At 42.2% G+C, this 16,326-nt stretch overlaps 2 protein-coding genes across 5 annotated transcripts in view; both read left to right on the top strand.

The window, feature by feature from the left end:
- The first annotated feature begins 4,921 nt into the window (after positions 1–4,921).
- On the top strand, positions 4,922–8,353 carry LOC139703162 (melanoma antigen preferentially expressed in tumors-like). The gene is made up of 3 exons (XM_071606092.1): positions 4,922–5,211; positions 5,588–6,202; positions 7,822–8,353. Exons 1-3 carry the CDS (start codon positions 4,922–4,924, stop codon positions 8,351–8,353), a joined length of 1,437 nt encoding a protein of 478 aa, XP_071462193.1.
- A 4,959-nt stretch (positions 8,354–13,312) lies between these two features.
- Positions 13,313–16,326, top strand: part of LOC114084444 (DNA topoisomerase 3-beta-1-like) — a 31,230-nt gene continuing 28,216 nt past the window's right edge. For all 4 annotated transcript variants that reach the window (XR_011705661.1, XM_071606347.1, XM_071606348.1 and 1 more), the window contains exon 1: positions 13,313–13,381. The gene's annotated coding sequence lies outside the window, so the exon portion shown is untranslated. The remainder of the gene's footprint in view (positions 13,382–16,326) is intronic.

Below are 16,326 nucleotides of genomic sequence, written 5' to 3' on the forward strand. Positions count from 1 at the left end.
CTCAATTCATTTATTTTGTCCTCACTCAGAATGATGCCTTGTCTTCTACTATATTTGTGATTAATTTTTTTAAACCAGGTGTGCTAAACCATGGAGCCACATCCCCAGCCCTTTTTCATTTCTTATTTTGAAGCAGAGTCTCATTAAGTTGCTTAGGGCCTCACTAAGTTCCTGAGGCTGGTTTTGAACTTGCGTTTCTCCTGCCTTATCCTCCCAAGCAGCTGGGGTTATAGGTGTGCACTATCATGCCTGGCAACTTTGTTCTTCTTACTAACTGCATTGTAGCATTTTTTTTTCCAGTATTCTTTAGTAATGGAAAGAATCTGATTTATCTTTGATTAAAACTTTACCAAAATCAGAAAGTCAATGATCAATTATTTTATCTCATGTGTGAAAGCCAGAGGGGGAAAAGGAAATTTAAAAAGAGAAAGAGAGAACAATAGAGTAAAGGAAGGGGATCAAGAGGGAAGAAGGGGAGAGCATGGGGAAGAATTGGGGAACAAAATCTACCAAATTATGCTATGTCCATGTTTGAATATACTACAATGAATCCCACATATATATACAATTATAGTTCATTACTTAATAATAATAGAAGGGAGATCAGTAGTGCAAGTAGATCAGGGAAGGAAGGAGGAGAGGAAAAGGAAAATACTGGGGAATGAGATTGATCATATTATGTTTTGTGCATGTGTCAATATGGCATAATGAGTCCCACTACTATGTATGATTATAATGCACCAATTAAAAAATAAAAATTTTAAATTTAAAAAACTGCTTTGTGGGGCTGGGGATGTGGCTCATGCGGTAGCGCGCTTGCCTGGCATGCGCAGAGCACTGGTTCAATCCTCATCACCACATAAAAATAAAATAAAGATGTTGTGTCCACTGAAAACTAAAAAATAGATATTAAAAAGATTCTCTCTCTCTCTTTAAAAAAAACTGCTTTGCTTTGTTTGCTTTCATACATCTTGATATGTGTGTAAAGATAAATATAAATCTAAAAAATTCTATCTTTTAAATTTTCCCTGGTGCCAAAAGGGAATATTTTCTTTCAATATTTTCTTTCAATATTTCCTTCAGAAACTTGTGATCCTAAATCCTTTCTGTCTCTTCCAAATGTATGTATTTTTTTAAGTTAGGTAAGCCTCTTTCCAGTTTTACATTCCAGAAATATCTCTTAAAGCCACCTCTATGAAATGTGAACATAGAGGAAGATGGGATCCTGTCTCTCTACCTCTGTAGTTTAGTCCAAGCGCTTATCTATGAGTTGTAACTACTGGTACTCAAAAGAGAAACTGTTTTATTTTTATTTTTTTTCATTTGGAGAAAGACAATTAATTCATATGTAATAGTTTGTATCTACCTACCTAAAAGAATGAGATTCTTTTCTATCTTTGCAATATTCTTAGTGGATTGCCTGTGGTTTAATATTTATTAAATATTAAATCACAACATGGTTTAATATTTATTCAATAACAAAATGGTTTCAATCTTGTTAACATTTTTTGAGAGACTGTACTGGGTTGGCAGGAGATTTTATTTTTAATTTCCCTAATAATGAACTTTTGTTATTTTATCATCTGTTGTAGTTCGGTTATTCTAAACATTTCTGGGCAAATTAAATGTCAGTTTCAGTGGTTGTCAAGTTATATTCTTTTTTTTAAACTTGTTTACATTTATTCTTTAGTTGTAGGTGGACAACAATACCTTTTATTTTTATGGGTGCTGAGGATTGAACCCAGTGCCTCACACATGCTAGGCAAGCGCTAAAGTGGTTAAAGCTCACTGAGCCACAACCCCAGCCCTCAAGTTATATTGTTTATTCTGTTATTAGTTATGGTCCAGATTTTTTAAAATTCTTAAAGACATCTTGATGACCTTTTTTGGTTAGATTTATCTTTAAGAACATTCTAGTTGTAGCTCAGCGGTAGAGCACTAGCCTAGCACGTGTGAGGACCTGGGTTTGATCCTCAGCACCACATAAAAATAAATAAATAAATAAGGTATTGTGTCCAACCATAAGAAAAAAATTAAATATTTTTAAAAAAACATTCTAGTGTAATTGTGACCAGTAGGCCACTGGTATATAGGAACCACCATTGATGTTTGTATATTGGTCTTATGATTAGCAACCTTGATGAACTCATTATTCCATTGGTTTGTCTATGATAGCTTAGATTTCCTATGTTGTCACATGATCTGTACATATTGGCAGTTGTGGTTTTTTTCTTTTCCAGTGCTTACTTGATCTATTTTCTTGCAAATGTGTATTGAAAGGACCACCATTACAATGTTGAACAAAAGCAGCAATAACACCTGAGTTATTCCATGTTATAAGGGAAGAAAAATATTTTTCCTTCCCCCCATATCTTGGATTCATTGGATGATCCCCCTAAAGCAAAGAGAGAGAGAGAGAGAGAGAGAGATTAACAAAGAAAAGGCATTACAAATTTATTTAATGTAGGTTTTATATGACACAGGGACCTTGATAAGGAAATGAAATGAAGACCCAAGAAAGTGGTTAAAGTTCAGTGTTTTTATGCTAAGTTTGATGAAGAGTAGAGCATCTATAGAAATATGATAGGACAGGGGCTGGGGTTGTGGCTCAGTGTAGCACACTTGCCTGGCATGTGTGAGGCGCTGGGTTCGATTCTCAGCACCACGTATAAATAAATAAAATAAAGGTCTATCAAAAATAAAAATAAATTTTAAAAAAAAAGAAATATGATAGGACAGAGGAAGTATAAGTGTAACAAACTGAAGGAAAGAACAAGGCTTATGTGTTCATATTTCTCTTGGTGGTTCTATACCTTCAGAAATAAGGGTATTCCTTTCTTCCAGATATAGAAAATGTACCTCCCATGCAGGTGGCCACACAATCTTTATCTTATTTCTGATTTTAAAGGCAATGTTTACAAAACGTCATTACTAAATATTTAAGAACTTCCATTCTCTTCCTTCTTTGATTTTCCTGAGTCCATTGACACAATTACATTAATAAATCACAATCCTAATGTTCACCATTCTTGAATTTCTGGTATTAGTTGTACTTGTTGTGTTTGATTGCCTTTTTATTGATATTTATAGATTTCATTTGCTAGTACTTTACTATTTTGGCTTTTTGCATCTAGCTTCAACAAGTGAGATCAGGCAATAGTTGTCCTTTCTTATATTGGCCTTGGTCAGTTGTATTACCAAGGCTATAATAGCCGCATTGGAGTGGGATTTCATAGCTTGGGAAAATGTGAATAAGTGTTTCTTGTCTCTGACTTCCATAGATTCTAGACTTCAACTGTCCAAAACTGAAGCATCTATCTACATGCAGCTATTCAAATTATTTGAAATTTAATAAGATGTAGAAGTCAGTTCCTCAGTCATACTAGTCAAATTTCAAGTGCTCAGTAATCACATGTGGATTGTGGCTCCCATATTGGACAGCACAAGTCTAGAACATCCTCCATCATTGTACCAAGCTCTGCTCTGTAGTGTAGCCTGGGTGGCCCACAGAGGGTGATGGGATGGGGCTATGATTCCTTGTATTTCACTGGGCAGGAATAAGGGGTTTACTTTGGACAGTTGATAGAATCCATAATTAACTGTGAACTGATGCTTTGAGATTGAAAAAGAAAATCTCTGTTCCATATCACCCTAAACTCATTCAGTGAGATATGATGAGTTATATTGTGTGCTTCAACTTGCTTTTAAGTGCATTTAAAATATGCCTTGGGTTGTGTACTATATGTGAGGCACTATTCATAACTAGGCTACAGTAATGATAAAAGCAGACATGGCTCTTTTTTACATGGCACTTGCCATTAAGCAGAGCAGAAACAGACAATAAGTAACTGTGTGTGTTCACATGCACACATGTATGTGTGTGAGAGAAAAGGGCAGAAATACAAGGAAATTATAGTATAAGTGCTAGAGACTAAGATAGGATAAAAACATAATTAAAGGATGGAAGTGCTATTCTGCATGAGTGATCAGGGACAAGGTGAAATTTTTTTAAAATATTTTTTAATTGTAGATGGACACATTATCTTTCTTTATTTTTATGTGGTGCTGAGGATCAAACCCAGTACCTCACACATGCAAGGCAAGCACTCTACCACTGAGCTCCAGCCCCAGCCCCGACAAGGTGAAATTTTAACAGAGACTTGAATAAAGTGAGGAAGCCAGTTATGAATATATCTGGAAGATTTCTCTAAGAAAAAAAAAATCAGAGAGAGGAGTAAATGCAAAGGCCCTGAGTCAGGGCCTCTTCTCCTTTGAGTTGGAGAAGAGGCATGGAAGTCAGTATTGGTTTCTATTGCAGAGTAAATACTGGAGAGGGTGACAGGAGTTGAGCCCTAGAGTGCTAAGAGGCTAGATTCTAGAAGTTCAATACAAAAGATAAGTTTTATACAGAGTGAAAGGGAAGCCATTGGAGAGTTTTCAGCTAAGGAAAGACATATCTAACAGACCGTAGTGGGCATCAGGCTAGAAACAGGAAGACAAGTTTTAGAAGGCCATTATACTAGCAGAGACCAGAAATATTGGTGGCTTGGTAAAAGTGGAAGTAATGACTAGTCGTACTTCATTTTGGAAAGTTGATAAGGAATTAGGCCCTATGTCCTTAGTAAATGTCATGGTAATCTTGCTGGTGAAGGCAAAGAAGGAAAGTTAGGACCCATTCAAAGCCTCTGAAGTCTATCAAAGAATTGATCTAAAACCCTGAGTTTCTGGGCTCCATGTTCCCAGAGTCTGAGGGTCTCTGGAGTCTCATATTTGCAAGGTTTGTGTCATGAATGGAAGATGTAAATGGTGTTTGAACCTGTGATGGATGTGAAAGGCTTATGTCTTTTGTGCTGATCTGGAAGTATGTTGAGCTAAAGGTCTTCTGAGGATTTCTACTTTACTCTGCATCAGGTTCACAGAGATGAGCAATCCATCCCTACCCAAGCTCTTGGAACTCGCAGCCTACAGCCTGCTAAGCAATGAGGCCTCTGCTATATCTGCCTTGGAAGAGTTCACTGTCAACCTCTTCCCACCACTGCTCACTGCTGCATTTGCCAAGGGGCATGAGAAGGCTCTAAAGGCCCTGGTGCAGGCCTGGCCCTTCCCCTTTCTCCGACTGGGCTCTCTGATTGTACAGTGGCCCAAACAAGATAGCTTGCAAGCTGTGCTGGATGGGCTGGAGGACTTTCCTGCTCACGGGGCCTATCCCAGGTAAGGGGGATGCTGGGCCCAATGCTTTGGCACAGAGTTAGAAAGGAAGTGATGTGGGACCCAGAACAGAGGAGCATTAAATATGGCTGAGGGTGCAAATGGGCCATCTATGGGTTTCTGGATTAAGTGGTTGATGATATAATTCATTGAAGGGCATTAAGAAGTGGGATTTTCAGTCTTCTAAGGATTATGGTACAGGTTGTATGAAGAATGGAGACTGAGAAGGAATCCAAGGAAAAGCTCATATGAGAGGGGAGGATGGGTGGGCTCATGCTGGCATCTGGGAGTGGCCCAACGTGCTGCTGCTTATCTTACCTGGGCCCAGTTGTGTTCCCCCAGATATCAGCCTCTCATCACACCACTCTCTTCCCTACAGGAGGTCAGAACTGAGGGTGCTGGATTTGACTCTGAACTTTGATCAGGTCCAGAGTAAAAAGGTTTCTGAGGCCTTGGCCATGTTCCCATTTTGGTTACCATCAACAGTCAAGGCACCAATGCCCCAGGCCATGGTTAAGAGCAATTCAGAAGAGGACACAAGAAGAGGACCAAAAAAGCTGTGGGAACCTGTGGAATTACACATTGATCTTTTCCTGAGAGTCCCCTTCAAGTTTGATCCATTCCTTTCAGGCCTCCTGACAAAAGTGAAACAGAGTGGTGGGTCCCTGCGCCTCTGCTGTAGGAAGCTGCACATTGAGGAAATGCCCTTTAACAGCCTGGTAGGGATCTTGAAGACACTTGAGCTGGATTTCATGCAGGAGCTAGAGGTGTTTGACTGGTTCCAGGCACTGTCTGAGCAGAGGCTGTTTGCAACACAGCTGGGGAGGATCTGCAACCTGCGCAGCCTCAAGCTGGCCTACTACCACTGGGCCTTCTCCCCAGTGAGTGAGCAGTCCTCCAGCTACTTTCTTTCACAGCTCAGCAAGCTGGGCCACCTCCAGAAGCTCCACCTTTCCTACTCCTACCTCTCAGGCAACCTACATCAAGTGCTCAGGTGAACAGGTGGGCAGGGGCCTCCAAGTCAAGCCAGGACAGGGATCAAGTCAGAAAATAGGGCCCATTGTCATGTGCTCATGAAATACTGGGCACAACCTGGGAACCTGGGTGTTCCTAGGCAGCTGATGACTGGGATCTGCTTTGGAAGACAGAAATAGTGGGGAGAGATGCATGTTGCTAAAAAGAAATACAATAAATCTAGTTTAAAGACATAATTGATTCTTGAATTGAAGAAAATAGAATACCATAAGATAAGGTCTCCGGTGAGCTAAGCAGAGGAGTTTGGTTGTATAGGCAAAAAAGGACTGAAGAAAACAAAGGTCCTTTCAAAGTTCCTTTCCTTATAGGGTTAAGAGGAGGATTTCCTCATCATACAGGCTCAGGTAAATTGGATCCTTTCTGATTAGTTGCTGTGAATCTCTTATAATTTATAAAGCTGACCTATTCCAAAATTCAACTTGGATACATACCACTAAGTGACTTTATTCTCGTTTGAGCTGGTCTATTGGGGCCTACTACAGGAGCTCAGTCCAAATAACAACTACCTGTGAATTTTGTTTAACAATGTTTTTTTTTTTAATTTAAGGCAAGATACTTTATTAACCTAAATAGTTGTTACTACATTAATTATATATTTTAAATTTTCAATTCAATATGTTTATCTACTCAACAAACTTCTCTAGGCACTACTGAGTGCTGTACTGGGCTTGAGGAAAGGACCAGAGACAACACAGGTCAGGGCTCTCCTCTTGGAGCATGTGCTGCCCAGGCAGATAGATGCAGGGCCCTGCAGGACAATTGTGCAAGGAAATTGTCTTATTCTATGAAAATTTTCTAAAAACTTCCCAATGGGGCATTAAATAGGAGCCTGAGTAGCAGCTTCCCCAGACCCAAACCAGAGTACTAATGGGCCCATCCAATGAATTCCTAATCATCAAAGAAGCTCTTTCCAAACCACTCCTCTCAGCAGTCATGTTGGACACATATAACATGTAGGTCACGAGTTCACCAAAAAGAAAGAGTTGGAGAGTATGTTAGCTTTCCACTGTTGTGACAAAATATCTGATAATCAACTTAAAGGAAAGATTTATTTTGGTTCACAGTTTTGGATGTTTCCGTCTACATCTTGTTGTTCCTATCACTTTGGGGCCTGTAGTGAGGCAGTACATTATGGCAGAGAGTATGTGGTGTAGCAAACCTGCTCACCTCAGCTGTTGGGAAGCAAAGAGAGAGAAGGGAATGAGCCAAGGCCCCAATATCCCCCTTTAAGGTCATGCCCCCAATGACCTAATTTCCTTCCACTTGTTCCCCCATTCCAAAGGTTCTACCACTTCCATATAAGTCCACAGGCTGGTCCCAAGCCTTTAGCATATGGGCTTTAGAGGGGGAAGGCACTTAAGATCCAAACCATAATAAAGGGGTTGGTGGAGGACCTCATAGTTATGTTGAGACACAGCCAGGCCTTGGGACATCAAAGGACATATGATTCTAAACCTCCTGGTAAATGTCTTCCCAGATGAGGAAGTAGCCTTAGGGCTAGCCTCCTCTGTGGGCAAGCAGATACCCAGGGAGGAAGCACTGGGCCCTCACCTGAGTTATTGCACCTTCTCTCCTCAGCTGCCTGCAGTCCCCACTGCATGCTCTGGAGATTTGCTCCTGCACACTTCTGAACACCGACATCATCTACTTATCCCAGAGCCTTCATGTCACCTGCCTGAAGAAGTTGGATCTGAGTGGCAACGACCTTTCCTATATGGTCCCTGGTTCCTTAGAGACCCTGCTAGAGAAGATCTCAGGGACACTCCAGCATCTGAACCTGAACCACTGCCAGCTAAAGGATGCCCACCTCAGTGCCATCCTGCCAGCCCTGCGCCACTGCTCCTGGCTCCATTACTTGGGCCTGTCTGACAATCCCATATCCCAAGCCAGCCTCCTGAGCCTACTGGAACACACAGCAGGGCTGATGGAATTGAAGCAGGTGCTGTACCCCATTCCAGTCGAGTGCTGCACATACCTGCATGGCCTCTCCTGGGGTCCTGTCAACAAAGACAAGATGTACCAGGTGCAGGCTGAGATACAGAATCTGTTGCAGGCTGTGCAGAGAGCCGACATGCAATGGAGGCCCCACTGCCCTAGCCCTTGCCCATGAGGCTGGTGCAGCTCAAGTGAGGGACTGGAGACTGTGATCAGAGTAGGCAGCAGGAAAAATATCCAGGGCCAACAACTTCCTGACAGGCACATGTTTTTAGCAAGGAATATAAAGGAAACTTCCACAAGAACTGTCCAGTGCTTTCTTCTCTTCTACATCACTCCCTTCCTCGGTCCAAAGCCTAGACTCCTTCAAATGTTCATTCAATCCACACATGTTATCAAGGTGGCTTTATGGTCAGCTGCCAGGGATGGAAAGATATCAGAAGTTTGGCCTTCCTGAGCAGGAACTCACTTAACTTGGGTCACTCTTCTGACTACTCCTCTGTTTTTCTTTCTTGTCTTTTGCTTCTGGATAAAATGAGGGCCTTAGTTGACGTCTCCATCTTCTGGTCATCATCTCCTTCTGGAGATCTGAGAACCTCAAGGGGACATTGGGAGACTGGAAGGAAATTCACACAAGCACTCTTGCATTCACAGAACACACAACTAATTAGCAGGGCTTCCTGGAGCACATGTGTCACTGCTGTTCTCAGTCTGGGCATACAGAAGGCCCAAGACACAACTCACACTAAGATCAAGGCCATGACCATTAAGGAAGTCCCTGTGACAGGGCAAAGACAGAGAGGAACCAGGAGTGACTATCCAAGCAGGTTACAGAAGTTACCTCTGGAAGGAGACATATGGGCCATGACCTGCATCTAATGAAGAGACATGGAGCAAGCCTCCCTGGGGAAAAAGCAGAAAAGCACAATTGCTGAGCTACAGATCTGAGCTTGATCAAAAGGACTGAGGGTGAGGGTCATGAAATGAGATTGGAGATCCATAGGCCCAGGTTCCTAGCATCACATGCATAGAATGTAGTCAAAGCTGATAAAGATAGAAAAAATGAGGAGGCCAGAGAACCTACAAATGGCCAAGATACATGCAAAGGCTGCACTGGGAAAACCTAGATCAAATGGACATGCAGGGCCAGAGAAAGCCAGAGGGTGATGGCCCATGCAGGACAGATTCTTGCTACCCAGATCCAGATTCTCCATTCAGAAAGATGTTTGATCACAAGTGCAGAAGATTTACAGAACATCCAGAGGACTACATGGCCTGTTCCCAGTAAGCTGGAAAGGAACGGATTGTCAGTCTGCTCTGCTAGCCTGCTTGTTACCTTCTACATCCTGTCCTTGATTAAGACCCATCTTAGGTGTTCTGACCCTATCCATGCAACCCCCACTTTCAAACCAAAGATAGATAAGAAAGACACATTTTTACAAAGGTTCTCAATAAATGTTCTGCCTGGAGGAGGAAGCACTCCTCCTTTCATGAGCCATCTTGCAGCAGGCTTAGCCCTTCCCTGGCTTCCTGACCCCAGGTTGTTAATAATGCCTGGTAACTTCCTCACAGGAATCCTACACAGGGTAAGAGAGACACTATGCTTGAGACGTATTAGTGGCAGTCCTTGTGTACCCGCCCTGTGTTTGTGTGCCAGCATTCATCTCCAAAGGTCTCCAAGTGGAGTATGGTTTTCACATCATTCATTTATTTAACAAGTGCCTGCCAAATGCCTGCACAATGACAAGGTACATCTGTTTTTATTTTTGTTTATTTGCACATGCTAGGCAAGTTATCAACCACTGAGCTACATCTCCAGCCCTGACGAGTACTTTTGCAAGGGTAGAAGGTAAAGCTAAAAATAATAAGTCCTTGCCCTGGGTGGCAAACAAATGGTATTATTTCAGGATGAGGAGAGGGTCAAGTCTTAGGGAGCAGGGCTTGCTGATGAGACGAGAAAAAAAAAGAAAGGGAAAAGGAAAGGCTTGTGATCAAACATCTCTCTGAATGGAGAAGCTGAATCTGGGTGGCAAGAACCTGACCTGCATGGGCATTTGGGCAGAGGCCTGAATGGGCAAACCTCCAGGCAAAGGAGGAACAGAAAAAAAACAGATGGGGGACGTGACACTGTTGGAATTCCTTCCAGTGCTGAGAATTCAAATGCTTCCTCAAACCTCAATTACACAGACAGTCCCCAATTTATGATGGTTTAATTTTTTAACTTCACAATAGTTTTAAAATGAAAGAAATACGCTTTCAGTAGAAACCATATTTTGAATTTTGAAGTTTGATTTTTTTTCCATAGCACAATATGCAAGATGATACCTCCCTGTAGAGACGGGGCAGCAGCAGTGAGTTGCAGCTCCCAGTTGGGCACACAGTCACCAAGGATGGGAAAAAAAACTGATAATTTATAGTGTAAGGGAAAGAGCCTCTGATCCCTCACAACTTCTCTGATGTAGACATGCAGGCTCATAATTGTAGCTGTTCTACATGTTATTATCAAGAGTATAAGAGATAAATTTTCTTCATCTGCTGAAGGTTCCTTCTGGTGTCATGGCTTTCCAACAGTGTGTCGGGGCATTGGTGCTGCCCACATACAAAAAGAAGCCAGTAGTGGGACTGCAAATTGGTGCAACCACTCCAGAAAGCAGTATGGAGATTCCTCAGAAAACTTGGAATGGAACCACCATTTGACCCACTTATCCCACTCCTCAGTTTATGCCCAAAGGACTTAAAATCATCATACTACTGTGATGCAGCCACATCAATGTTTAAATCAGCTTAATTCGCAATAGCTAGGCTATGGATTCAACCTAGGTGTCCTTAAACAGATGAATGGATAAATAAATGTGGTATATATACACCATGGCATATTCCTCAGCCATAAAGAAGAAGGCAATTACGAGATTTGCCAGTAAATGGATGGAACTGGAGACTATCATGCTAATGAAATAAGCCAATCCCAAAAAAAGAACGTTCCTTCTGATATGTGGATGCTATCACACAATAATGGCAGGGGGGAAGAGTAGAAGTTCATTGGATTAGACAAAGGGAAATGACAGAAGGGAGGGGGATGGGAATAGGAAAGATAGTAGAATGAATCAGGGAGGGGAAGAGAGGAGGCAAGGGGGTGAAAAAGATGGTGGAATGAGATGGACATCATTACCCTAAAGTACATATAGAAAGACACAAATGGTGTGACTATACTTTGTATACAACAAGGAGGAAAAAAAACAGGCCAATGGTCAGAATGTAGCTGAAGGGGGGGGGGGGGGCGGCCAGTGGATATGATCCACACTGGGAGTATTCCTCTAAATTAGGGTGATCTGTCAACCTAAGGGCCTGACCCAGGAGGTCTTGGGAGAAGGCTCAGATGCTGGGCTCTCCCAGGTCAGCAGCACAGTTTCTCGGGTGAAACAAAGAACATCCTTAGACATTCAGCCTCCAGAGCTGATCACTCAGCGCCCCCTGGTGGATCCAGGCTTCAAGTCCTTTCCCCAGCTCTGGGATGAACCTTGGAGCTGGATTAAATGAACAGAAGCTCAGGTTTTGCCTGCCTTTCTACCAACTAGTCACATCCCTCAGATCCAACCTTGTAGCTCTGATGCTGCAACGGAGAACTGAGTGGAAAAAAGACTAAAGGGCTCCAAGATGGAAGCCAGTAGACCTTGGAGGGAGATGGCAGGGCTTAAATCAGGCATCACAGGCAGGGAGGATTGAGTAGATCTCTAGAATATTTTGAATACAGGATCTGTGAATAAATAATGAAAGAGAAGCGTCAAGGATGCTTCTGAGGCATTGGGCTTGATGATCCAGGAAGATGGAGTTGTCATTCTAAAGATAGAGAATGAACCTGTTGTTTTATTCAGCTTTTTTCACTGCTGTGACTAAAAGAACCAACCAGAACAACTATAGAAGAGAAAAAGTTTATTTGGGGGCTTACAGTTTTGGAGGTCTCAGTTTGTAGACAGACAGCTCTATTCCTTGGGGCTTGAAGTAAGGCAAACATCATGGCAGAAGAATGTAGCAGAGGGAGGCAGCTCACATGATGATCATGCAGCAGAGAGAAAGACTCCACTTGCCCAATACAAAATATATACCCCCCAAGGCCATTGGTCCCCAAAGCCACTGGTCCCAAAGCCCACCTTTTCCTGCCACATTCCACCCCCTTCAGTTACCATTCAGTTAATTCCTATCAGGGTGTTGGGTTAAGACTCTCACAACCCAATCATTTCTCCTCCATTCTTGCATTGTCTCACACATGAGCTTTTGGGGAGACACCTCACATCCAAACCATAACACCTGCCAAGGAGTAGATTTGTAATCAGGAGTCCTGTTTTGAAAGTGAAATCTAACTGGGACTCTTAATTTGTGGCCTTTCTCAACCTTAATTTGCTAATAGAAATCTTCTTTTTCCATTTTTCGAGAATGGTATTCCAGTAAAGACAGCTTAGGAAAAGTGTCTACAGGAGACCAAGGAAATGTGTATGTGGTATTATTTAAAAGGTATCCAGCTACTTGGGAGACTAAGGCTAAGCTACTTGGGAAGGATCACTTGAGCCCGTGAGTTTGAGGTCACCCTGAGTAACACAGTGAGAGCAGTCTAAAAAAATTAAAAATGTGTATTATATATTCAAATAAAGTCATGAAATTATTTTAAACCTTCCATAATCCTAATGCTCTAACACAAAAAAAATTTTTGATTCATATTCCAGATATAACAACACATTCTGCAATGTTTATAGCATTGAAAGAAGCCTGTTGTACACAGATCTGTAGTTTTTATTTTAATTAAAAGCATATATGTTTTCGTGCGTGTTTTCATAATCGTTGTAATGCTAATTGTAATTATTTTCTCTCTGGCCAGGGAATAATCTAGAAGGAAGGCTTGGGGATTGCTTACGGACTGTAGAGGGGAGGGGTCATGCCTAAGGCTTAGGGACCCCGCAACGGTAAGAAACACAGGGCTCAGTAGGGAAAGTCTGGGATTCCCAGCCTATTGCAAATTAAAAGAGCAACTCCGGGACCCGCTTCCGGAACGCACAAGTTGCGGTACTCGCGAACACGGACGTGCGGGCATCGGAGGATATACGGTGATACGCCAGACGCGGCGACTCCCGAAGCGGCCGGACCGGAAGTAGGGGTGGCCGGTGGCGCCCCGGGAGCTGCGGCCAGAGCAAGAGCCGCGATAGGGCTACCGGTGAGCGGTGGGCGGCGATCGCCGTGGCGGGCTGCGCAGGGAAGCGGAAAGCTTGGGAATTTTTTGTTTCCTGAGTGCTAGCTGAACGCACACCTCGGGCTGGGGCGCGGGCTTGGGAGAGGGTCCCGGGTGGGCTCTACCTTCTCTCCTCTTTTTTTCGCTGTCGGTGATCCTTTTCCCGAGCTTGCTGTGGGAGTTCAGGGAAGTGGTGTGGGTCAGCGCGTATAGCCCCTTGTCTGAAGGGAGGACGCGCTGCGATTAGTACTCTTCTTCACCAAACCCTCTCACAACTCTTTGAGGTGAGGTCTGTTTCCCAGGTCTCAGAGGTAGGGAAACAGGCTCCGGGAGGCAGTGCGACCGTCAGAGGTCCAGGTCCGTGCAGTCTGCACACTTAGCCTTTTGGGCCCTGGCTCGGTCTTGAGGGTACCCTGGCTCTCAGACACGATCTCGGTAGTAGAGGGAGCAAACTTTTGTGAATAAATTACTTAGAATCCAGGGACAGTAATTTCTTACAGAGGTGAAAGGGAAAATGATGGCCTTGTCTTGCCTCTGTCCCTCTCGCCTTTGGGAACAGGGTTGTGAGAAACCAGCTCATCTTGGACTTGATGGCCAGAGAGCACTGGGATTCCTTTATCGAGGTCAACTGATGATAGTCTGATTTGTTCTGAACTTAAGTTTACTCGTGGTTTTAAAAGTTACAATGCCTGTCTTTTAGATTGTTGGTAGACTAAATAGTGTTTATAGTTATGGAATATTTAGTACAGTGGAAGAGCTTAAGAAATGTAGGTTTCTTTTCCCGATTCAGTAGGTATTTGCTAAAGTTGCTGAAGTGGGAAATCCTAGACTCTCAATTCTGTTAGACCTCCACTCTCACTCCCGAGCTAAAATCCACTGGTTCATAGACACATGGAAAGAAATTTCTGTGTTTAGTATCTTCTAAAGGACACATACCAGTGATGGTATTGCTGGTGAGAGTTGACAGGGTACTAACAAACTAACCTGCTTACTCATATTAATTCACCTCAGTCCTACTATACAATCCTAGTTCGGGTGTTTGCTGTCAACCACCCGGTTAAGCACTTGCTTGTCTCTTTTTGGAATAATACAAATTGCAGGCTTAGAGCTTTGATGGTCAATAAGATTGAATTGATATACCATGTAGGTATATCATAAAGAACCTATTTCTGGCCATTTTTATATACTTAAGCCTTTTTTTTTTTTTTAAACATTTACTTTTTAGTTTTAGCCGGACACAATATCTTTATTTTATTTTTATGTGGTGCTGAGGATCGAACCCAGTGCCTCATGTGTGCTAGGCGAGCGCTCTACCACTTGAGCAACAACCCCAACCCTACTTAAGCCTTTTAAAAAGCAAAAACTAGAATGAGTAATGATGTTTGTAAGGCAAAAGTGTGAAGATGATGTTTAAGTTTGCAAACCATTGCTCTCAGGTTTTCTCTTTGGTTTCCATGAGAGATGTCCCATAATGGGAAACTAGAGAGGCCCCAAGATTAATCACAGAAAATTAATCACCATTAAGACTGCAGAAATATAATTAAAGAACAGTGTACTGGACTGAAAGTAAAGAGGCAGGCCCAACTTGACACTATTCCCAGGTGAACTTTGGTAAATCACTCTGAGACTTAGTTGGTTCTTCTTTGCCATAGTTGTACCATATGACCACCAAGGACCCTTACCCCAGAAGTCCATGATCCCATTCCCTTAAAGGAAGCAGTGTTGGTTTTTTTTTTTTTTTTTTTTCAACAAAATAGTGACACTAAGAATGTTACAAAGTCCTCATATAGTACTTAAGTTTAAAATGTTGAACTAGAACTCGTATTTCTTTAATGCCAAAGCTATGGAAGACAGGTGAATATCAAACATAAATAGCAATTACACTTTCTGCCAGGTGGACAAGCAGTCTGAAATCACATGCCTTTGTGCATACTGCCCAATTTTATCCCTTTTGCTAGGTAAATGAGGTAATCCCCTTTAAGATGCTAAGGAAAAATGTTTCTCTCTGAAGGGACTTCTCAAACTGTTAATTATGTATTGAAAACCTAGGATCTTATGTGGAAAGAGAAGTAGTAGAAAGGCGAAATTTCTGGAACTTTGACACCATAGGAATAAAAGAACATTAAGAAGCAGAAGTGTTTACAATGCTCTTAAAATCAGTTTTTTAATTTTAGAGATGCAGCATTTTTATTATTCATTTTACAGGTAAAATTACCGCTTTATATATTCAGTCATATATATTTGCTTACCATCTAATACTTATCATTAAAATGAACAAGACAAAACCCCTACTCTCTTGGCACATACTTTTGTTCTAGGGGCTGCAAAACAAGAACCAAATAAATAGATGGAGACCATATCAGGTTTAGTTAACACCATAGGGAAGTAAAACAGGGCTGCTGTTGTATTTCAGGATCCTCATAGAAGCAGGACAAGATAAAGGTTTAGAGTGCAGGTTCTAGAGACAAACTAATCCAGGTTCAAATCCAAGTCCTGCAAGTGGGTTTCTGGTCTCTGTCCCTACATTCCCACTGTAGGACAACAGTACAATGGCAAGACTGCCTGGTACCTGGCATATTGTCACTACACCATAACTGCTGGCTACTCTAACAGAAATGAAAAAGTCTGAAGGAATGTTTTAGGACCAAACGTTTTTCTGTTTTGGAATAGATTGGGAACAGTCTCCCTCTGCTGCCAGTTTTCCCTTCTGGCTTCTGACTTCTCTAGGTGGGAAAAAGGGAGTCTTTGGGTCTCCTTAAACCTCACTCTGAGCTTCTGCCTTTGCTAGAACCAAAACTCCCCCAGAGCAGAGAGCAGAGCTACAGTTGTTCATTCATTTATTCATCCACCAAACATTCGGTGTGCACAGGATGCCAGAAATATAGCAGCAAATGACTCAGTCTATGGGAGAAATATCTGCAACACCAGGT

Source organism: Marmota flaviventris, chromosome X (assembly GCF_047511675.1).
Source record: "Marmota flaviventris isolate mMarFla1 chromosome X, mMarFla1.hap1, whole genome shotgun sequence".
Classification (NCBI taxonomy): domain Eukaryota; kingdom Metazoa; phylum Chordata; class Mammalia; order Rodentia; family Sciuridae; genus Marmota; species Marmota flaviventris.

Excerpts from the sequence above, each read along its gene's own strand:
- LOC139703162 (XM_071606092.1), top strand. The coding sequence starts at position 4,922 with ATGAGCAATCCATCCCTACCCAAGCTCTTGGAACTCGCAGCCTACAGC. Across the intron at positions 5,212-5,587 it reads GCTCACGGGGCCTATCCCAG|GAGGTCAGAACTGAGGGTGC; the intron begins GTAAGGGGGATG and ends TCTTCCCTACAG. Across the intron at positions 6,203-7,821 it reads AACCTACATCAAGTGCTCAG|CTGCCTGCAGTCCCCACTGC; the intron begins GTGAACAGGTGG and ends TTCTCTCCTCAG.